The sequence below is a fragment of the Oryx dammah genome, unplaced genomic scaffold, assembly GCF_014754425.2.
Source record: "Oryx dammah isolate SB20612 unplaced genomic scaffold, SCBI_Odam_1.1 HiC_scaffold_11232, whole genome shotgun sequence".
Taxonomy (NCBI): Eukaryota; Metazoa; Chordata; class Mammalia; order Artiodactyla; family Bovidae; genus Oryx; species Oryx dammah.
This window is the reverse complement of record NW_024080625.1, coordinates 3,847,904-3,870,677: the sequence shown is the minus strand read 5'-3', so window position 1 is coordinate 3,870,677 and position 22,774 is coordinate 3,847,904. Positions and strand designations below refer to the sequence as shown.

At 39.1% G+C, this 22,774-nt stretch overlaps 1 protein-coding gene across 3 annotated transcripts in view; it reads right to left on the bottom strand.

Annotated features, from left to right (window-relative positions):
- Nucleotides 1-22,774, bottom strand: part of LOC120861342 (protein SCAF11-like) — a 92,657-nt gene that overhangs the window by 50,901 nt on the left and 18,982 nt on the right. For all 3 annotated transcript variants that reach the window (XM_040236988.1, XM_040236989.1, XM_040236990.1), the window contains exons 2-3: nt 7,215-7,268; nt 1,738-1,819 (exon numbers count right to left, since the gene is read on the bottom strand). In XM_040236988.1, coding sequence (XP_040092922.1) covers nt 1,738-1,798 — 61 coding nt within the window. In that variant the 5' untranslated portion in view covers nt 1,799-1,819; nt 7,215-7,268. The remainder of the gene's footprint in view (nt 1-1,737; nt 1,820-7,214; nt 7,269-22,774) is intronic.

Below are 22,774 nucleotides of genomic sequence, written 5' to 3'. Positions count from 1 at the left end.
GACCAGTATATGCCAAGCAAATGGAAAAGCTGAGATCACCCTGAGAACACATGTTCATACTAGTGTTTAGATCTGGAGACTAACCTTTAGTACCAACCCAGGTAGGGAAACTGACCATAGGAGATTCCCCTTTTAAGCCAAGACCCTCACATGGGGTTAAAGTGGTTCCAGCATGGGTTCAGAAAAAAAACAAATACATATAAATCCTCTGAATGAAAACATCCCTAATTTAGGCCCTCATGATTCCACACCTCATAATCAAACATCACCAAGCCAAAGAAAATAAGTTGACTTGAGTAAGAATCAGCAAAACAAGAATGTGCTTAGATTTATGTTTATATTTTACATACTATATTCATCATAAATTTATTTAGATATCCAATGGCTTCAAACATTAGAACTTTCAAATATTACATTTTTGTTGTTTAGCTGCTAAGTTGTATCTGCCTCTTTGCGACCCCATGGACTGTAGCACATCAGGTTTCTCTGTCCTTGCTATCTCCTAGAGTTCGCTAAACAGTAGATTAGACCCAGAAGAAAAAAATATCTATGAACCAGAAGAACTGAAAAACTGAAGAAACTACCCAGACCGTAAGAAACAGAAAAGGAGATGTAATCTGTGAAAGAGAGTTTGGAAAATGAGGTCAGAACAAAGTCTAACACATTAACTGAGGTTCAGAAGAAGAGAGTAAAGGGCAGGCAACAGTTAAAGTAGTAATGGCTAAGAAATGATAAAACAAATAAAAAACACAATCCAACAGATAAAGGACACACTTTTCTCCTATTTAGGTATACTAAATAGGAGAAAAGAAAATAATTCACATTTAGAAACAATGTTGCCAAACTGTACACCATCAAAGATGAAAAAAACATCTTAAAACCAAAAAGAGGAAAAAGACAGATCATCTACAAGGGAATGACAATTAACTTGAAAGGACATTTCTTGACAGCTAGTAAGAAAACTAGAAAATAGCCCAAACAGGGAAAAAAAACAAAACTTCAGAGTGCTAAGAGACAAAATAATTATCAATCCAGAATTGTATTATCATTCTTTGAAAAGCTTAGAAGAGGATAAAATTTAAAAACACTTAAGCATTTACCACCAATAGACTTTCACTGGTGCTGCTGCTGCTAAGTTGTTTCAGTCGTGTCCGACTCTGTGCGACCCCACAGACAGCAGCCCAACAGGCTCCCCGGTCCCTGGGACTCTCCAGGCAAGAATACTGGAGTGGGTTGCCATTTCCTTCTCCAATGCATGAAAGTGAAAAGTGAAAGGGAAGTCGCTCAGTCGTGCCCAACTCTTCACGACCCCATGGACTGCAGCCCACCAAGCTCCTCCATCCCTGGGATTTTCCAGGCAAGAGTACTGGAGTGGGGTGCCATTGCCTTCTCCAGACTTTCACTAAAGATTTTTTTTTTTCCCAGAAAGAAAAAAGAGAATAGAAAACAAACAAACAAAAAGAAGACAATAATGATAAAAAATTTGAACAAAAAAATGTCATTTGAAATCAGCAGGGAGCAAAAATTTAAGAATAAAAAGAGTTCAATGAACTAAAAACCCTGACTGATTGTAACAAGACATGAGAAGAGTAAAAAAAAAAAGTGTGCACTTTCTATTTAGGCAGCTATTTCAGAGTTTAAGAACAACGAAAATATGTAAACAAAAAAATATGTGCTAACAGTTTGGAAACACTAAGCTTTGCTTTCAACACAAAAGCTTTATAAAAATTAAGTTACCTTGCATATCTTCATAGTCCTGATCACCCACATTTAGAGTATATATAGTTTTCTTCTTCATTTCTCCTTGAAAAAGGATTTCCTACAGGATGAATGATAACAGAATTTTTATGTTTGCCTTGTACACATAATATACATAATTAATTTTTTTAAAATCCCAAACTCTAAGAAATTATTTTACACATAAAAAAATAAAATATGAATCAAGTCAGTAAATTTTCTGGATAATTCAGTATACTTTTATACTCCCTGCCACCAAGCACAGTCTTTCTGAAAGAAGCCTTATTACAGGTATTAAGTAACAAAGACTCATGATAAATTTTGTGGTACAGACATGAATACAATTGGAGCTTAGAGAAAAGAGATCAGTTTGGACTGGAGTTTTTATTAAAGTTGATAGGTTATGTATTTTAAGAAGCTTAAACACATTTAAGCAGCAACACAGAATGAACGAATAAAATGGCATATAGGTAGGCCAATCTGACAGCTACAAGTAAGTAGTAAAAGTACAACTGTGTGTATATATTGAGGAGGGATGGGCATGTAAGGCAAGACGTTCATCTGAAAGATTACAGTGAAGAGCAATATAAATCAAGCTGAGCTAGATCATAGATGGATCTCTAGTGATTGACTGAGAAGTTTAGATTCAATCTTATAGATTCCTCTGAAGATTGACATGATGTAAACAATATACACAGATCTTTTAACAGAATGATCTGCAAAACATGGAATGGATTATAGTGGGGAGAGATTAGAAGGAAAGATGTTTGCATAGTTAGAGTAACTGGCTGTGAAATTTATACAGAAGCAAGAAATTAAAGAGCTGAAGTATTTCCAATATTTGGTAACTACATAAATACAGAGAAGGAGTAAAGATTATTTTGGCCTAGAAGACTAGGTAAATGGTGATTACAAGAGACAAAATGAGAAACAGTAAGGAAAATTAATTTGTCAGTTAAGGGGAACAAACTTATGAGGTAAAATTATTTTTTAAACCAACTCTTAGAATTCTAGGGCTTCCCAGGCAGCTCAGTGGTAAAAGAATCCACCTGCAATGCAAGAGACTCAGGAGACTCCAGTTTTACCCCTAGGTTGGGAAGATCCCTGGAGGAGAAAATGGAAACCCACGCGTATTCTTGCCTGGAAAATTCTATGGCAGGCTACAGTCCACGGAGTCACAAAGAGCTGGACACAACTGAGCACACATGCACACTTTAGAATTCTTTCTTGAATTATTGCAAGACAAGCAATTGCAAAGAACTATTCAAATATATTTTGGAGTATCTAGGCACAAGAAACCACCAAGTTCATCACTTATGAGTCACCCATGTGTGTATGAAGTAATTTTTTCTATTAGATTTTTCAATAATGTAAACCTGTGAATTTCTACATTAAAGGTTATATATTGCCTAGGAAAATTCTCTATTAACCTAAGGGAGAAATGCAAGGGCCCATACTTTGACTCAAAACTCAACCAGAAACTAACATATATAGAATAATTTAAAGGTTTTAATAAGTTAAAAATTAAAATTTCAACTCGGTTTCAATCATAGTCTGCCTTAATAAACATAGAACGTCAAGAACAAAAGGAAAACCTTTCACTCAGCCTACATGCACATTTGTTATACTATTGGTACTATTCTTTAGGTATCATGTAACAGCTTATCAAGGTAAATACATTGACTTCTCCAAGTGAGATGGGCCAGGAGGTTTTAAGCAGAGGCCAGCTCCAAGACCACTGCATTCATCTAGAGGGGGCGATTACAATGGTTTGCACTAAAAGGAGAAGCAAGGGTGATAAAAAGTGCTCAGATTACAGCCGTTTTCAAAATACAGCCACCAGGATAGACTGACTATGGCATATGTGTTAGAGAAGATCCCAGGATAACTTAACGGTATTCAGACTTGAGTAACTAGAACGACAGAACTGCTGAGATAGAACACTTCAAAAATATTCAGATAGTCGTAGGTTGTTGTCCCACTTGATGTTTACTCAGAAGGACAGGATCAATATCACTTGAGAACCTGCCACAAATGCAAGATACCTCAGGCAACACCCTAGCTAGCGAGGAAGAATCTGCGTTTTATCAAGTTTTGTGTAAGACTCATATCACAGTAATGCCTGAGAAACACTACTACAAACAACTTCCAAACCAAGCTGATTTTAGAATTCTCTCCCATTATGACTGAGAATTCAAAAAAAATTGTAACTTTTGTCATAAGCAAATCCGTGCTTATGACACTGCCTAGCAATAACAAGCCACAAGCATCGAATGCTAACCATTACTATTAATGCAGGTCTTCCATCCAAATCCGTCTTAAATAAAACCAGGAAGCACCTCCAATTAACTACTCAAAAATTTGATACTCCCTCTAAGGATGTTATTAATATTTTTATTTTCCCTTGAAGAAATCATAAAAAAGGCTATTTTTCAGTGATGCATGTGTTAAGGTGGATTCTATCTATTTTATAAGCCAGCAGTCAAAAGCTGGCTAAGTATTTTCTGTAAATAAAGTTTTGTTGAAGAACAGTCATGTTCATTTCTTTGAATTTCCTATGGCTGCTTTTGCACTACAATAGCAAAGTTGAATAATTATGACAGAAACCACATACTTGGTGTGAAATGAAAATATTTCCTGACATATTAATCAACAAGAAAAGACACAGCCATCAGCAATTTCTGGCCTCTATATGCGAATGAGGACTCCCACAACTGAGATCCAGCGGATGCTGCCACCCCTTGCGATAACTGCTGAAGAGCTAGGGGAAGCAAGCAGCAAGGCGAGCAAGGAAGCAGGGCTGGCCGCAGATGGCTGAGGCGCACGTGAGAGGAGTGAAGGCAGCGAGCCCCGAGGCCTGCGTCTGCCCAGACACAGAACACTAAATGCCCTAACCTGATAGCTGATCTTTGACTTCAGACTGCCTGCTCCCTTTGTTGCAAACTTGTATATAGCCTGGCTTCCCCTCCTGCCCCCTTGGAGCAGTTTTCTCAGAAATACTGAGATGCTACCTCCTGGGCTCAGAGTCCTAAACATTCCCACCAAATAAAATAACTCTACTTTCAGGTTGTGACCTATTTTTTTTCGACAGTAGCAAAGTCTACAAAATTACGATTGGCTCTTTTCAGAAAAAGTTTGCCAATCCTATGAAAGACTATAAAAGGCTGCCTCTTTGGAGATGTGGCTCAGTCTCACTGCAAAGCCCCTCAAGCTTTCTTAAGTATAGGCATTGATTTACATTTGTATTCAACTGGTACCTCAGCACAACAGCTACTTATTATATATCTGAGTCAATGCTTCTGCAACGGTTCCTTGAGTTTCTTTCAAAACTGCCTGAAGGCCATGTACTTTTGTTGGTTTATGTACATTTATTTTATCAATCTGGCTTCTAGAGTTGTCAACTTGTTTTCAACTCTGTTTGCTTTAGAGTAAGGTTGAGGCAATTAACTCTTTCAGCTTAATGGTTATTTCCTTTCCAGCTTCTTTGCTACATAATCCACTTAACTGCTTCTGATTTGTCACTGTTAATTTTTTAAATCTCTTGCAGAATGCTCTGATTTCCACCATAAAGCAACCTTATTAGACTTTATAAATAGACTTGTTTGCCTCAAGTGGGCTATTTTGACAAGCTTTTGTTTAAAATATTCTTTATTTGCATGTTTGGTGCTGGAGCTGTAATACTAGCACTCTTCAGCACAGATAGGAATGTCCTATTACCAGAGGTTTTTAAAAAAACTGTTTGCATTCAAACACTAACTAGTCTGACACTTACTAGTAGCGTGACAACTTCTTTAAGCCTGTTTCCTCATTTACAAAATGGAAATAAAGTAGTAACCCATTACAGTCATTATGAAAATCAAATTACATAAACACGTAATCCATTTAAAGTGTTCAGTTCAGTTGCTCAGTCATGTCCAACTCTTTGTGAGCCCATGAACCGCAGCACGCCAGGCCTCCCTGTCCATCACCAACTCCCAGAGTCCACCCAAACCTATGTCCATGGAGTCGGTGATGCCATCCAACCATCTCATTCTCTGTTGTCCCCTTCTCCTCCTGCCCTCAATCCCTCCCAGCATCAGAGTCTTTTCCAATGAGTCAGCTCTTTGCATCAGGTGGCCAAAGTACTGGAGTTTCAACTTCAACAACAGTCCTTCCAATGAACACCCAGGACTGATATCCTCTAGGATGGACTGCTTGGATCTCCTTGCAGTCCAAGGGACTCTCAAAAGTCTTCTCCAACACCCAGTTCAAAAGCATCAATTCTTCTGCACTCAGCTTTCTTTATAGTCCAACTCTTACATACATACATGACTACTGGAAAAACCACAGCCCTGACTAGACGGACCACTGTTGACAAAGTAATGTCTCTGCTTTTGAATATGCTGTCTAGGTTGGTCACAACTTTTCTTCCAAGGAGTAAGTGTCTTAATTTCATGGCTGCAATCACCATCTGCAGTGATTTTGGAGCCAGAAAAATAAAGTCAGCCACCGTTTCCATTGTTTCCCCATCTATTTCCCATGAAGTGATGGGACCGGATGCCATGATCTTAGCTTTCTGAATGTTGAGCTTTAAGCCAACGTTTTCACTCTCCTCTTTCACTTTCATCAAGAGACTTTTTAGTTCTTCCTCACTGTCTGCCATAAAGGTGGTGTCATCTGCATATCTGAGGTTGAAGTTTCAGATAGCACAAAAGAAGTACTCAACAACTAGCACATGTGCACAAACACGAGTAACTCCCCACCCAAAGCAGATTTTAGGTATACCATAGGATTCAAGATGATAAATCTGTATGATTCTCAGTAAGAACAGACTTTCATTATTTTTACAAACAAATTTGTAAAACCCCTGTATTACAAAGAATATCCACATATGCAAAGAATGATATCAGTAAAAAGTTTACAAAACTTAACCTATCAAATAGTTCTTCAAACAAAACTTATACAAGGATAAGTAAGTTACTTATTCTACATGGACATTATTTATCAAGATTCTGGTTTATCTGAAAATAAAAATGTTGAAGCAAGACACAAAATCTAGGACTCACACAGTAAACAGCCCTAGGATTTTTGTATCTTATTTTCTACTTTATATAGGCATAGGAAAAGAAACACTAAATGCTGTAACATACAGCTGTCTGTGTACTCAATTGCTCAGTCATGTCTGACTCTCTGCGACCTCACAGACCTCAGAGCCTGCCAGGCTCCTCTGTTCATGGGAATTTTCCATGCAAGAATAATGCAGTGGGATGCCATTTCCTTCTCCAGGGGATCCTCTCAACCCAGGGATCAAGCCCACATCTCTTGCATCTCCCAAATTAGCAGACAGATTCTTTATCACTGCACCACGTAGGAAGCCCACAACATATGGCTACTCCAAGGAAAAAGAAAAGGTCATGTTTAAGTAAAGTTCCAACCACAATTTCCTAAGACTCTCATTTATTTTTTAATAAGTATACATTATTTACAAGGTTTCTTACCCTTAAGATTCTTCAGGTCGAGCAGTCAGGTAACCGGCTTTCCATCAAACTTATCTGGAGAGGGAATTATGAAAATTAGTCCTATTTCACTTCACTTTTAACTTGGGTACAAAAGAAAGGAGACTAGGAAAGTACAAAGAACTACTTATTACAGAGGGCCACCAGTTGTGAGTATAATTTATTCAGAATGTAAAACATTTTAAGAGAATGACTATATGACTGTAAATATGAAGACACACATAGGTCCTGGAAGCAAACAATAATGAAACTATTTCGTTCAGGGAGAGAGAAGCACAAGAAATCACATTTCAGCATATAGGAAAAAACCAACAGAAAACAAAGTAACAGAAAATTAGAGGAAAAAAAAAAAAAAACTATCCCAACAAACAGTCTCATCTCCTAATAAAGCAATGTAGAAAAAGATACACAAAAGATATTTAACCAGCCCATAAATTCAACAACTGTTAGTATTTAAATTATTTCCTGAACTCCAAATTTTAAGAATCCTTAGCCAGTAACCACATCTTGCTTATTCCTCTTTCTCAACCAGCCCCACAGAACTCCCCACATTTCTACAGTCTGCCTGTATAATTCACTTAGTATCTAGTCTGCTAAGTCGCTTCAGTCGTGTCCGACTCTGTGCGACCCCATAGACGGCAGCCCACCAGGCTCCCCAGTCCCTGGGATTCTCCAGGCAAGAACACTGGAGTGGGTTGCCATTTCCTTCTCCAATGCATCAAAGTGAAAAGCAAAAGTGAAGTCGCTCAGTCGTGCCCGACTCTTAGCGACCCCATGGACTGCAGCCCACCAGGCTCCTCCGTCCCTGGGATTTTCCAGGCAAGAGTACTGGAGTGGGGTGCCATTGCCTTCTCCAGTATTTAGTCAGCACTCCCTATTTTCTAGGCACCACCAGGCCTTAAGCACTGACACACCTGATTAAAAAAAAAAGTAACAGCATAGCAGGTGCTATAATGGCAGTAAGCAGGGGATATTACAAAAACACACAATAAGCACCATATCCTTACAACATATGCCTTTGTAAAAAAGGCTTCTCAACTAGAACCAAAAAGATTTAAAATGTATTTTTCTAACTCTCCCCCCACCACCAAATATTCTGTACCATTATAGCAATTCTATCTTTAAATTAAGGACTCAAAATTTGAATTGTCAAAGTAAACATGATAGTGAGGATCTTAAATTTCATAATAAATGAATGATATACACAAATAGGTAAATTGATTTTCTGATTATTTTATACCTCCTCTGTGGAAGCGACAATTAGGCAAACATGAAAGACACACTGTACCTAATTCCACACAATAAAATTTTATCCCTCAAGAAAGCTTTTCAGACTAATGTCTGGACATATATAGGTGGAAAGAAGTATTTATTTTCTTTCTTGAAATTTTATAACATAGTACATTTTCATACAATTTATCTGAATATATTAATATCTAACTGAACATCATGAAATTAAAAAATAACACACTAATTTCTCTCTATTCATGATCACAATAGTTACATATTTTTCCAGCATCAAACTTAGTTACTATACCAACCAACAGTAAAACTGAAATAGATATGAAACTCAGAAGACTTACAATCAATTTTTTTTCAACTTTTGCTTTATTGGATTCATTTACACACAGCTATGGTCTTTATGTTTATATCCCCTCAAAATTCATGTTGAAACCCTAACCCCTAAGAGTAGACAGTACTGTTAATAAGTGGGACGTATGGGACATGCTTAAGATGGTGAATTGCTCATGAAAGGGATCACTGCTTTAGAAAAGAGGTTCTAAAAAGATCCCTAAGCCCTTCCTTCTCAGGGAAAATCTGAGACCTGGAAGAGGGCCCTCATCCAACCATGAAAGTACCCCGTTCTCCAACTTCTAGCCTCTGTAACTGTGTGAAATAAATCTGTTCTTTACAAGCCACTCAGTTTTGGTATTTTGTTACAGCAGCCCAAACACTACTAAGACACATGCTCTGCTTTCAGTTACTAATGCACATTAGTCCCTGGAACAGCTTTCTAGTTCAGTTTTCAACAGGGTTATTTGCTTGCTTGTTAGTAGTTGATCAACAAGAGCAATTTCAAGGAATCTTTCCATATTCAATTCTTTCATCCTGCACCTATATACAAAAAAATGTTTTGTTTTTTCAGCACCGTTTACTGATGAACAAACAATTCTATGTCTTGTTGTTTATCAGGTAAAATGAAAATAAAGAAGCTGAAGACATCCACATTTATAGGTTTTATAATAAAACTAGTTCCACATATCAATCCAGGAAGTAAAAGTATGTCTTCAAAATGTCTCTAATATTCTTGCAGTGTCTCCACAGCAAGTAAATGTCAAGAAGGTCCACTAATATGAATCATGTCACATCATACTATGCTATGATAACCAATAACCTATTAGAACAAAACATTTTTTAAAAGTTAAAATGAATAAAAAATAAAACATTTTCAAAAAAGCAAGCCATTTAATCCTCAGGCATAGATTAAAACATAGATTAAACTGAAATAGTAGAAGTTTTTCAAATGTAATGTAATTCTGGAAAATCAGAGTTCATGAAAACTGCTGTTACTCTGAAAGAGAAACTAATGTTCCTATTTCCTTCTGCACTTAATGTAGCATAATCTCCTAGATAAAACCTGTACTGTTATACATGGCAGGATCATATATATGTTGAAAAAATGAGACATAATTGCCACTTTCAACTATAAAATAAGATGCAAGTTGACATAACATTATAAAATAGATAATAAGTGAAATGGGGAAGTTTCCATTCTATGTGAAATGCATTAAGTACATTCTATCTTGTTAACCTCACTGAATCAAACTATAAATTCTAGACAGAATGAATGGAGAAGCTAACTGAAAATTAAAAGCAAAACAGTAACAGGTAATTTGGGGAAGAGCCCCAAACCAGATATATTATCAAACTGGTAACGGGTTTATAATTCTTTCCCACTGAATTTATGCCCCAAAGTTAGGCTTTATGAAACCTGAAACCTATAAAGTGACCACTGTTACAGACAGAAACAGAGACACAGACAGGGGAAGAGAGAAGGAAAGAGATATGCACACTGGCACAAGCAGGCATTTACATGTGCTCTAAGAAAAGCCTCCAGCTCTGCCTAAGCAGTAGGAAATGGGTCTCCTAATACTCAATAGAGAGAGTAATCTTTGTTTTTTCCTTCCTGTTCTTCATTCCCCATGAACCAGTTCCCAAGCAATCCTCTGGTGGTGATGGCTACAAGAGCAGCAGCAGAGTCAGCGTAAGCCTAAAACTCTTAGGGAAAGGCACCATCCACAATGACTGCAGAAACTCTGGGTTAATCTCGTTGATTACTCTCCTGCCTTCTGGTCCTTTGGCTTCAGGTGTGATTGTGGAAAATACACAACACCCTGGTGCAAACAAAGACTTAGCTTTCTAGCCAGAGGACAGAAAGGTGTGTGTGTGTAGGGAGGGAAGGAGGTAAGTCTCAGAGATCTAGAAAACACCAAGGAAATAATAGAGAGAGCTTGAGACAGTAATCTGTAAACTGTTCAAAATGTCCAAAATAATTTCAGAACAACTTGACATAAAGAGAACCAAAACATTTCAAATGCTCATCTATGTCTGCTTCATTGACTATGCTAAAGCCTTTGTGTGGATCACAACAAACTGGAAAATTCTTAGAGGTGGGACTACCAGACCACCTGACCTATCTCCTGCAAAATATGTATGCAGGTCAAGAAGCAACAGTTAGAACTGGACATGGAACAGATTGGTTCAAAACTGCAAAAGGAGTAAGTCACAGCTGCATATTATCACCCTGCTTATTTAACTTGTACGCAGAGTACATCATGTGAAATGCTGGGCTGGATGAAGCATAAGCTAGAATCAAGATTGCCGGGGGAGAAATACCAACAACCTCAGATATGCAGATAACACCACCCTTCTGGCAGAAAGTGAAGAGAAACTACAGAGCCTCTTGAAGAAGGTAAAAGAGGAGAGTGAAAAAGTTGGCTTAACACTCAACATTCAGAAAACTAAGATCATGGCATCTGGTCTCATCACTTCATGGCAAATAGATGGGGAAACAATGGAAACAGTGACAGACTTTATTTTGGGGGGCTCCAAAATCGCTGCAGATGGGGACTGCAGCCACGAAATTAAAAGACGCTTGCCCCCTGTAAGAAAAACTATGACAAATCTAGACAGTGTATTAAAAAGCAGAGACATTACTTTGCTGACAAAGGTCTGTATAGTCAAAGCTATGATTTTTCCAGTAGTCACGTATGGATGTAAGAGTTTGACAAGAAAGACTGAGCACCGCAGAACTGATGCTTTCAAACTGTGGTGACAGAGAAGACTCTTGAGAGTCCCTTGGACTGCAAGGAAATAAAACTAGTCAATCCTAAAGGAAGTCAAGGCTGAATATGCATTGAAAAGACTTATGCTGAAGCTCCAATACTTTGGCCACCTGATGCAAAGACCAGACTCATTGGAAAAGATCCTGATGCTGGGAAAGACAGAGGAAAGAGGAGAAGAGGACGACCAAGGATGAGATGGTTGGACAGCATCACCGACTCAATGGACATTTGAGCAATGTCCATTGCTTCCCTGTCAACCGTGCTGCAGTCCGTGCGGTCGCAAAGAGTTGCAGATGACTGAGGGACTGAACAGCAACAGCAACGAGGAAAGACAATGCACAGAATCCAATGCCAAGAGACACAGATAGTAGAGCACTGGGTGAACTGTCTGACAAAGATTTAAAGCAGGCAATAAAAATGTTCCAGCAAGTAAAAGCAAATCCTCTTGAAACACATGGAAAGCTAGAAAATCACAACCAAGAAACAGAAGATATAAAGTACCGCCAAATGGAAAATATTAGAACTAAAAAATGCAGTAAGTGAAACAGAAAACACACTGGACAGACTAAAGAGCAGAACGAAAGTCAGTGGACTTAAAGACAAGAGCAATAGAACCTACCCAATCTGAAGAGCAGAAAAATATGGGGGAAAATATCATTAGTGTCTCAGGAACTATAAAAGCCAAGAGTCAGTTTTGACCCTTGCAAGCTAGATCTGTGCCTTTGGCCACTTTTGTTATTATAATCACACATAATGGCCTGCCTCAGAGAACCCTGCCCCCTCTGCCTGACCCTTAAACTAAAATGCCTTTGTTTAGCTCACAGGGAGATAAGCTAACCCTGCCCACTGGGAATGACCCCAAACAACAGCACACTCCCCTGCCTGAGGCATTGTAGAGAAGACTCTACATATGGACATCACCAAATGGTCAGCACCAAAATCAGATGGATTATATTCTTTGCAGGCAAAGATGGAGAAGCTCTATACAGTCAGCAAAAACAAGACCAGGAACTGACTGTGGCTTAGATCATGAACTCCTTATTGCCACATTCAGACCTAAACTGAAGAAAGTAGGGAAACCATTAGACCATTCAGGTATGAGGGTGAAGTCGCTCAGTCATGTCCGACTCTTTGCGACCCCGTGGACTGTAGCCTACCAGGCTCCTCCGTCCACAGGATTCTCCACACAAGAATACTGGAGTGGGTTGCCATCTCCTTCTCCAGGGGATCTGCCCGACCCAGGGGTCGAACCCAGGTCTCCCGCATTGGAGGCAGACGCTTTAACCTCTAAGCCACCAGGGAAGTCTAAACCAAATCCCTTACAATTATACAGTGGAACTGAGAAACAGATTGAAGAGATCAGATCTCACAGACAGAGTGTCTGATGAACTATGGATGGAGGTTCGTGACATTGTACAGGAGACAGGGAGCAAGACCATCATCAAGAAAAAGAAATGCAAAAAAGCAAAATGGCTGTCTAGGGAGGCCTTACAAATAGCTGTGAAAAGAGAAGAGAAGCCAAAAACAAAGGAGAAAAGGAAAGATATAAGCATCTGAATGGAGAGTCCAAAGAATAGCAAAGAGAGATAAAAAAGCCTTCCTCAGAGATCAGAGCAAAGAAACAGAGGAAAACAACAGAATGGGAAAGACTAGAGATCTCTTCAAGAAAATTAGAGATACCAAGGGAGCATTTTCATGCAAAGATGGGCTCAATAAAGGACAGAAATTGTATGGACCTAACAGAAGCATAAAATATTAAGAAGAGGTGGCAAGAATACACAGAAGAACTGTACAAAAAAGATCTTCACGATAATCAGGATGGTGTAATCACTCATCTAGAGCCAGACATCCTGGGATGTGAAGTCAAGTGGGCCTTAAGAAGCATCACTACAAATAAAGCAAGTGGAGGTGATGGAATTCCAGTTGAGCTATTTTAAATCCTAAAAGATCATGCTGAGAAAGTGCTGCACTCAGTATGCCAGCAAATTTGGAAAACTCAGCAGTAGCCAAAGGATTGGAAAAGGTCCCATTTTCATTCCAATCCCTAAGAAAGGCAATGCCAAAGAATGCTCAAACTACCACACAATTGCACTCATCTCACACTCTAGCAAAGTAATGCTCAAAATTCTCCAAGCCAGCCTTCAGCAATACATGAATTGTGAACTTCCAGATGTTCAAGCTGGTTTAGAAAAGGCAGAGGAACCAGAGATCAAATTGCCAACATCTACTGGATCATCAAAAGAGCAAAAGAGTTCCAGAAATACATCTATTTCTGCTTTATTGACTATGCCAAAGCCTTCGACTGTGTGGATCACAATAAACTGTGGAAAATTCTGAAAGAGATGGGAATACCAGACCACCTGACCTGCCTCTTGAGAAACTTGTATGCAGATCAGGAAGCAACAGTTAGAACTGGACATGGAACAAGAGACTGGTTCCAAATAGGAAAAGGAGTATGTCAAGGCTGTATATGGAGAAGGCAATGGCAACCCACTCCGGTACTCTTGCCTGGAAAATCCCAGTGACGGAGAAGCCTGGTGGGCTGCAATCCATGGGGTCACTACAAGTCAGACACAACTGAGCAACTTCACTTTCACACAATGGAGGAGGAAATGGCAACCCACTCCAGTGTTCTTGCCTGGAGAATCCCAGGGACGGAGGAGCCTGGTGGGCTGCCATCTATGGAGTTGCACAGAGTCAGACATGACTGAAGTGACTAGCAGCAGCAGCAGTAAGACTGTTTATTGTCACCCTGCTTATTTAACTTCTATGCAGAGTACATCATGAGAAACGCTGGACTGGAAGAAACACAAGCTGGAATCAAGATTGCTGGGAGAAATATCAATAACCTCAGATATGCAGATGACACCACCCTTATGGGAGAATGTGAAGAACTAAAGAGCCTCTTGATAAAAGTGAAAGAGGAGAGTGAAAAAGTTGGCTTAAAGCTCAGCATTCAGAAAACTAAGATCATGGCATCTGGCTCCATCAGTTCATGGCAAATAGACAAAGAAACAGTGGGAAAAGAGGCAGACTTTATTTTGGGGGTTCAAAAATCACTGCAGATAGTGACCGCAGCCAACAAATAAAAAGACCCTTACTCCTTGGAAGAAAAGTTATAACCAACCTAGACAGCATGTTAAGAAGCAGAGACACTACTTTGCCAACAAAGGTCCGTCTAATCAAGACTATGGTTTTTCTAGTAGTCACGTATGTATGTAAGAGTTGGACTATAAAGAAAGCTGAGCACCGAAAGAATTGATGCTTTTGAACCGTGGTGTTGGAGAAGACTCTTGAGAGTACCTTGGACAGCAAGGAGATCCAACCTGTCCATCCTAAAGGAAATCAGTTCTGAATGTTCATTGGAAGGACTGATGTTGAAGTTGAAACTCCAATAGTTTGGCCACCTGATGCGAAGAGCTAACTCATTTGAAAAGACCCTAATGCTGGGCAAGATTGAAGGCAGGAGAAGGGGGCGACAGGATGAGATGGTTGGATGGCATCACCGACTCAACAGACATAAGTTTAAGTAAACTCTGGTAGTTGGTGATGGACAGGGAGGCTTGGTGTGCTGCACTGCATGGGGTCGCAAAGAGTTGGACAGGTCTGAGTGACTGAACTGAACTGCCTGAGGCTTGCCATTGTAGGAGGTATTTACAAGAAAAGGACTTTCTACTTTTTTTCCACACCTCCTTCCCACCCCCATCTCTGATCCATAAAAAACCTGGCATCCAGACCCCAGACAAAATGGTTATTTTGAAACATTAATCTGTCACCTTCTCTGTCAGCTAGCTTGCCGAATAAAGCCATGTTTCTTGCCTCAACATCTAGTCCCTCGGATTCACTGGCCTCTCCTGCAGCAAGCAGAGCAAACTTGGTAACAAATCTGGCAAGCCAGCCAGGAGCCTTGCTGCTCCTGGCTATCAGGCCCAGATCAGGGAATATGGAGACAAGGCCCTAAGCAGCTGCTGGGACCATTGACAAGTGTTGACTTATTGTGTCTGTGAGAAACCTTATTTTTAATCCAACCTCTTTTGTAAACTGATGCATTTTACACTGCTGTACCTGACTCAGTCTGAAATCTTGAAATAAGAACTGATGCCTGTGTGTTTGTATGTGCTATTGTCTTTGGAAAACACTGTCATGGCTGATCTGTAAAAGAGCCCTATTTTATTGGTTTGAACAAAAGTTAGTGCTTAGAAACCAAGCAATTCTAAATACAAGAGAAATTAAGCTAAATAAATTTCAGGTTTATGTGAACTGAGAAATATTCACTATAACATTAGTACCTGGAATTAATGTTAAACTTGGTTGATCTAACAGGCATGTCCTGAGTCACAGCATTAAATGGAATATTAAGTATAATACTTTCATTATTCCTGAGTTTAATATAAGCTAAATAAGATTTATTATATAAGTTACAAATCTGTCAGCAAAGAAAATAACTCAATGTGAAGAAACTTCTGAGGAAATAAAGTGCAAATGAGAAGAGTTCAAAGTGTACTTTTAGAAATATATGTTACAGGATCTCTCCAGAAATTCTGTAACTTAAAAGCTAAAACTGGGCTAAAATAAGTGATGAAAGGTTTATGGAAAATGGACCCCTAAAAGGGTTTTATATGTGATCAGTGAGGATTAACTAAGTTTAAAACAAGTTTAATTGAGTAAATGAATCTTAAAGTAAGCTGGTGCAAAACTAAATTTGGCTTTTCCCTCTGCTAAAACAGTCAAATTTTCTGAAGATGCTAAGCTGACTTTAATAACAGATTATGTTTACTTACATTTTAAATAATCTATTCAGTTCAGTTCAGTCACTCAGTTGTGTCTGACTCTTTGCAACCTCATGGACCGCAGCATGCCAGGCTTCCCTGTACTTCACCAACTCCCAAAGCTTGCTCAAACTCATGTCCATCAAGTCAGTGATGCCATCCAACCATCTCCTCCTCTTTTGTCCCCTTCTCCTCCTGCCTTTAATCTTGCCCAGCATCCAGGTCTTTTCCAATGAGCCAGGTCTTCGCATCAGGAGGCCAAGTATTGGAGCTTCAGCTTTAGCATCAGTCCTTCCAATGAACATTCAGGACTGATTTCCTTTAGGATTGACTGGTTGGATCTCCTTGCAGTCCAAGGGACTCTCAAGAGTCTTCTCCAACACCACAGTTCAAAAGCATCAATTCTTCAGCACTCAGCTTTCTTTATGGTCCAACTCTCACATCCATACATGACTGCCAGAAAAACCATAGCTTTGACTACTGGTAAAGCAATGTCTTTGCTTTTTAATACACTGTCTAGGTTTGTCATAGCTTTTCTTACGGGGAGCAAGAGTCTTTTAATTTCATGGCTGTAGTCCCCATCTGCAGTGATTTTGGAGTCCATGAAAATAGTCTCTCACTGTTTCCATTGTTTCCCCATCTATTTGCCATGAAGTGATGGAACCAGATGCCATGATCTTAGCTTTTTGAGTAGTGAGTTTTAAGTCCACTTTTTCACCCTCCTCTTTCACTTTCATCAAGAGGCTTTTTAGTTCTTCTTCACTTTCTGCCATAAGGGTGGTGTCATCTGCATATCTGAGGTTGTTGATATTTCTCCCTGTAGTCTTGATTCCTGTTTGTGCTTCATCCAGTCCAGCATTTCATATGATGCACTGTGCATATAAATAAGCAAGATGACAACATATAGCCTTGATGTACTCCCTTCCCAATCTGAAACCAGTCCGTTGTTCCATGTCTGGTTCTGTTTCTTCTTGCTCTGCATACAGGTTTCTTAAGAGGCAGGTATTCTCATCTCTTTAAGAATTTTCCACAGTTTGTTGTGATTCCAGAAAAACATCTACTTCTGCTTCACTGACTACACTAAAGCCTTTGACTGTGTGGATCACAACAAACTGCGGAAAATTCTTGAAGTACTTTCTATATTTGCCTTTGAAGTCTTTTATTGGCCCTTTGGCTAAGTTTCACCATGACCCATGGTCCTGTTGTATTTTAAAATGTATTCCTGGGGTGGCGTTTTCCTTTGACAGGACTTCCTAAATCAAATTATAAAAAGTTCCTTTTACCTCTTGCTAGCTGAGGAGTGCTTCAAAGGTCCCTGAAGCACAAGGAGAGATGTTAAACTAATTAGGTTCACTTGGTATGTTAAAATGTAAGGAAGGTGTTATCAAATAATAAATTTTAAGGTATATGATAAATCTCTAGATATTCTAGAGATTATAGAGTTTCTAAGAATCTGATATGTCCTGGTAGAAAAGAATCTGATATGTCCTGGTAGAATATTATTAATCATATTTCTAGTTATTTCCTGAAAGTGTCATATGTCCTAACAGTAAGCAGGCTGCTTTGTCAATGGGATTGTAATCTGATGAAAACTGTATCTTTTTTGAGTCTTTTGTAGACAGTTACAGTTTAAAATGTTTCCTTTTCGAGATTTATAAAAAAGACTTTGGATATATACATGTTGCTGACTTTCAGACCATAAAGCTGAACTGAGGAAGAAACTGAAGAATTCTAATGCAAAACCTAATGACTTCATAAAGCTGTTAACAAAAAAGATTAGCTACATAGGACTGAATAAACATATAATTTTTATGGTTTCTATCTAAAAAGATTACTGGCTTAAATCTGTTCTTTCCAAGTGTAAGGAAAACTTTCTCCTTAAATTAATTATGACTTACAGTAACTTGGTAAATTATACTTTTGTGAGTAAAATTGAAATATTTATCTTTTTTGTCTCTACCTGGTTGATCCTGCCAGAAGCATATGCTTGTCTCACATATTAAGCCATCCATATCTAAGTACGCATGAACTGTGCAGTGAAACTGCAAATAGCTCATTAAATCAGTTATGGCTCCTTTGATCTCTCAATTATTGCAACTGGATTACAACTAGTTACACTAATCATTGTTTAAATTTGCTCCTTTTTTCAAATGTGCTTGTCTTCTTGCTGCACTATGCCACTGTCAATGTTACTAGCTGCATTACTCATATTCTAATTTATAAAACTTATCTCTTGCAATAACCAATGCACAAATCAGGCCTCCAACAAAACATCTATGGCTAAATATTTTGGGGAAATAACTGTAATAGTGAGAGTCTAGGTATTGGAAGAAGCAACAAGGGAAAATGTTTCCTGGATAATATTAATAAAGAATTTTATTTATTGATGGGGCCTAGTCCAAAATTTAACACCTAGAGTGACATAGTAAAAATTTTCACCTGATTTGGGATGAGCCTTGAAGGGCTATGGGACAAAATTTGATCATGAAATGTCTCCCAAATATTGGTCAAGTTCCTGACCAAGAGGGGATGATCTGAGAAATGGAATATTTCCTACAAGCCCTTTAAAGTAAGCCAATGAGCTCAAGGAAGGGGAATCAGAGAGCAGTCACTCCCTATAGTGAACCATGAGGAAACTCTGAGAATGCAGAATTACAGGCCCCAGATAGTTCATTATAAATATATATATATATATATATATACACACACACACACACACACACACACACACATACATGTAAGTGTTTTAATGAGCCCTGACTCTTGCATCTTGCCATGGATAGAAGAGTGCTAAATTTCTTGAGATGTTGCCTCTTGGGTTTGAAGCTCAATATTTCTAAGTCTACATGTATAAAGTTAACACTTATCCAAGAGGAACAAAGGAAGACAAATCTCAACATCTAGAAAGCTGTCATTAATGGCAGACACTCCCAAAAAGATCCTTCTGACACAGCAATTAGAAGGGTCATTGTCCCCTTCCCCACAAGATTGTGGAACGGACTTTTGATAGCAGGGAATTGTATCCAGCAAGAGTCAATTTTGACTCTTGCATGCTAGATCTATCTTTTGTCGCTTTTTTGGTTATAATCACACATAATGGCATGCCTCGCACATGGCTTCTCTTGTGGCTCAGCTGGTAAAGAATCCGCCTGCAATGCAGAAGACCTGGTTCGATCCCTGGGATGGGATGATCCCCTAGAGAAGAAGGGAAAGGCTAAGTTCAGTCACACAGTCATGCTCGACTCTTTGTGACCCCATGGACTGCAGCACACCAAGCTTTTCTGTCCATCAACAACTCCCAGAGCTTGCTCAAACTCATGTCTGTTCAGTTGGAGATACCATCCAACCATCTCATTCTCTGTCATTCTGTTCTCCTCCTGCCTTCAATCTTTCCCAGCATCAGGGTCTTTTCCAGTGAGTCAGTTCTTCGCATCAGGTGGCCGAAGTAGTGGAACTTTAGCTTCATTATCAGTTCTTCCAATGAATACTCAGGACTGATCTCCTTTAGGATTGACTGGTTTGATCTCCTTGCAGTCCAAGGGACTCTCAAGAGTCTTCTCCAACACCACAGTTCAAAAGCATCAATTCTTCGGTGCTCAGTTTTCTTTATGGTCCAACTCTCACATCCATACATGACCACTGGAAAAACCATAGCCTTGACTAGACAGACCTTTGTCGGCAAAGTAATGTCTCTGCTTTTTAATATGCTGTACAGGTTGGCCACAGCTTTTCTTCGAAGGAGAAAGCGTCTTTTAATTTCATGGCTGCAGTCACCATCTGCAGTGATTTTGGAGCCCAAAAAACTAATGTCCCACTGTTTCCACTGTTTCCCCATCTATTTGCCATGAAGTGATGGGACCGAACGCCATGATCTTAGCTTTCTGAAAGTTGAGTTTTATGCCAACTTTTTCATTCTCCTCTTTGACTTTCATCAAGAGGTTCTTTAGTTCTTCTTTGCTTCCTGCCATAATGGTGGTGTCATCTGCATATCTGAGGTTATCGATATTTCTCCCAGCAATCTTGATTCCAGCTTGTGTTTCATCCAGCCCAGCATTTCGCATGATGTACTCTACATATAAGTTAAATGCTTGGAAAGGCTACCCACTCCAGTATTCTGGCCCAAAGAATTCCATGGACTGTCTAGTCCATGGGCTCACAAGGAGTCGGACGTGATGAGCCACTTTCACTTTCAATGGCATGCCTCAGGAAACTATGCCCCTTCTTCCAGACCCTTAGATTAAAATGCTTTTGTTTAGCTCACAGGGAAATAATCTGACCTTGCCCACCTGTGAATAACTATAAAAAACTAACACATTCCCTTGTGTAAGGCTTGCCATTCTAGGAGATATTTAGAAGAATTAAATGGTCTTTTTACTTTGTTCCCACACCTCCCCCCATCTCAGACCCATAAAAGAACCTGGCATCCAAACCTTGACAAGATGGTTATTTTAAGGCATTAGTCTGTCACATTCTTTGTTAGCCAGCTCTTTCCAAGTAAAGTTGTATTCTTTGCCTCAACACTTTGCCCCTCTGATTCACTGGCTTGTCAACCAGTGAGCAGAGTGAGCTTGGACTCAGTAACAGAACCTGTGCAACAGTACAAACTCTAACATTCATAGTGAGAACTTAAGAAAGTGAAGAAAATAAGATTGGGATGACAAGGGGAAAAAGAAAAGACAGGAAAGGAAAGGAGACTAAGAAAAAGAAATAATTGCTGGAAACTCCCTAATTTGTTGAACGACATAAACCTCTATATTCAAGGAGCTCACAAACATCACACAATATAATTCCAATGAAATTCATTACTGGACAAATCACAGTCAAACTGTTGAAAATTACAAAGGAAAAATTTTACAAGTTGAAATAATAATGCATTACTTATAAGAGGAAAGGAGGTTAATGATTTGAGTAACTGATTTCTGTCAGAAACAACACACGCCAGAAGTGAAACAACACTCTTAGTTTAAAATGCAAAAGAATTTTAAAAATCTAGAATCTTCCAACTGTGAAATTATCCTTAGAGAACAAATATGGAATCAATGAAATTGAAAACAGAGAACCAGAGGGAAAAAAAAAAAATCAATAAAACCAAAAGCTCATTCTTTCAAATGGTCAATAAAACTGAAACCTCTGGGAGGACTAATTTTGAAGAAGAGTGCTGAATAGACCTAGTACTATTTAAAGAAACTGAATTTGTAGCTAAAAGTCTTCTGAAAAAGAAACCTCCAGGCCCAGCCAATTTCCCTTGTGAGTTCTACTATGCAATTGAAGAAACAACACAATCTACTTCCCAATTCATTTCATAAGTACAGCATCAAAAATCAGACAAAGACAGTACAAGAAAAGAACAAACTGACATACTGAATTTCACCAGAATAATCTACAATACATACATTTACACAGTGGAATACTACTCAGCCACAAAAACTAATGAACTGGTGTTTTACTCAACAACTCAGAAGAATCTTAAAGGTAATAACTGTGTTAAAGAAGCCAGCCTCAAAAGGTTACATACTACATAATTGCATTTGTATGACATTATCACAACAGCAAAATGTAGTACTGAAGAACCATTATCAGTGGCTGCCTGGGTTAGAAGGTTAAACTACACACACAGCACAAGGGAGTTTTCTGGGGGTGATGGAACCATTCTGAATCCTGAGACTGGTGGCAGTAATAAAAAACCTATACATGTATTAAAATTCACAGAACTACATGCCACAAAAAGGTCCATTTTACTATATGTTAATAAATGTCAAAATGTTTTCAAAGGTAAAGACTAACATGAGAGAGCAATTATGGGCTAGAATATGAGTCAATTGTTTTCCACAAAGGTACTGTTTTCACTGAAAACTTCACTCATACTCTCAGTTTTTATTACCAACACGGAGATCACCCAAATTACATAGCCACATTTGGGCTTGCGAGGAGGTAGGATTCCTGCATTTCTATAGCACTGAAAGGTCTCACAGACAGCATGTTTCTATTGCTTTGGAAGACAGAGATTAAAAGCAACAGACGCCACTCTGCAACCCCTCTAAACCCTAAAACAGAACTGTAAGAAGAGATTCATTCTAAGGCCTTAGTGATTGTATAGAGCGAGCAGACTATTCATTGTATGCAGGAAGACAAGCACTATAGCTGGCTCTTAGCTGCTGCTGCTGCTGCTAAGTCGCTTCAGTCGTGTCAGACTCTGTGAGACCCCATAGACGGCAGCCCACCAGGCTCCCCGTCCTTGGGATTCTCCAGGCAAGAACACTGGAGGTTGCCATTTCCTTCTCCAATGCAGGCAAGTGAAAAGCGAAAGTGAAGTCGCTCAGTCGTGTCTGACTCATCGCGACCCCATGGACTGCAGCCTACCAGGCTCCTCTATCCATGAGATTTTCCAGGCAAGAAAAATGCCTGGAGTGGGGTGCCATTGCCGGCT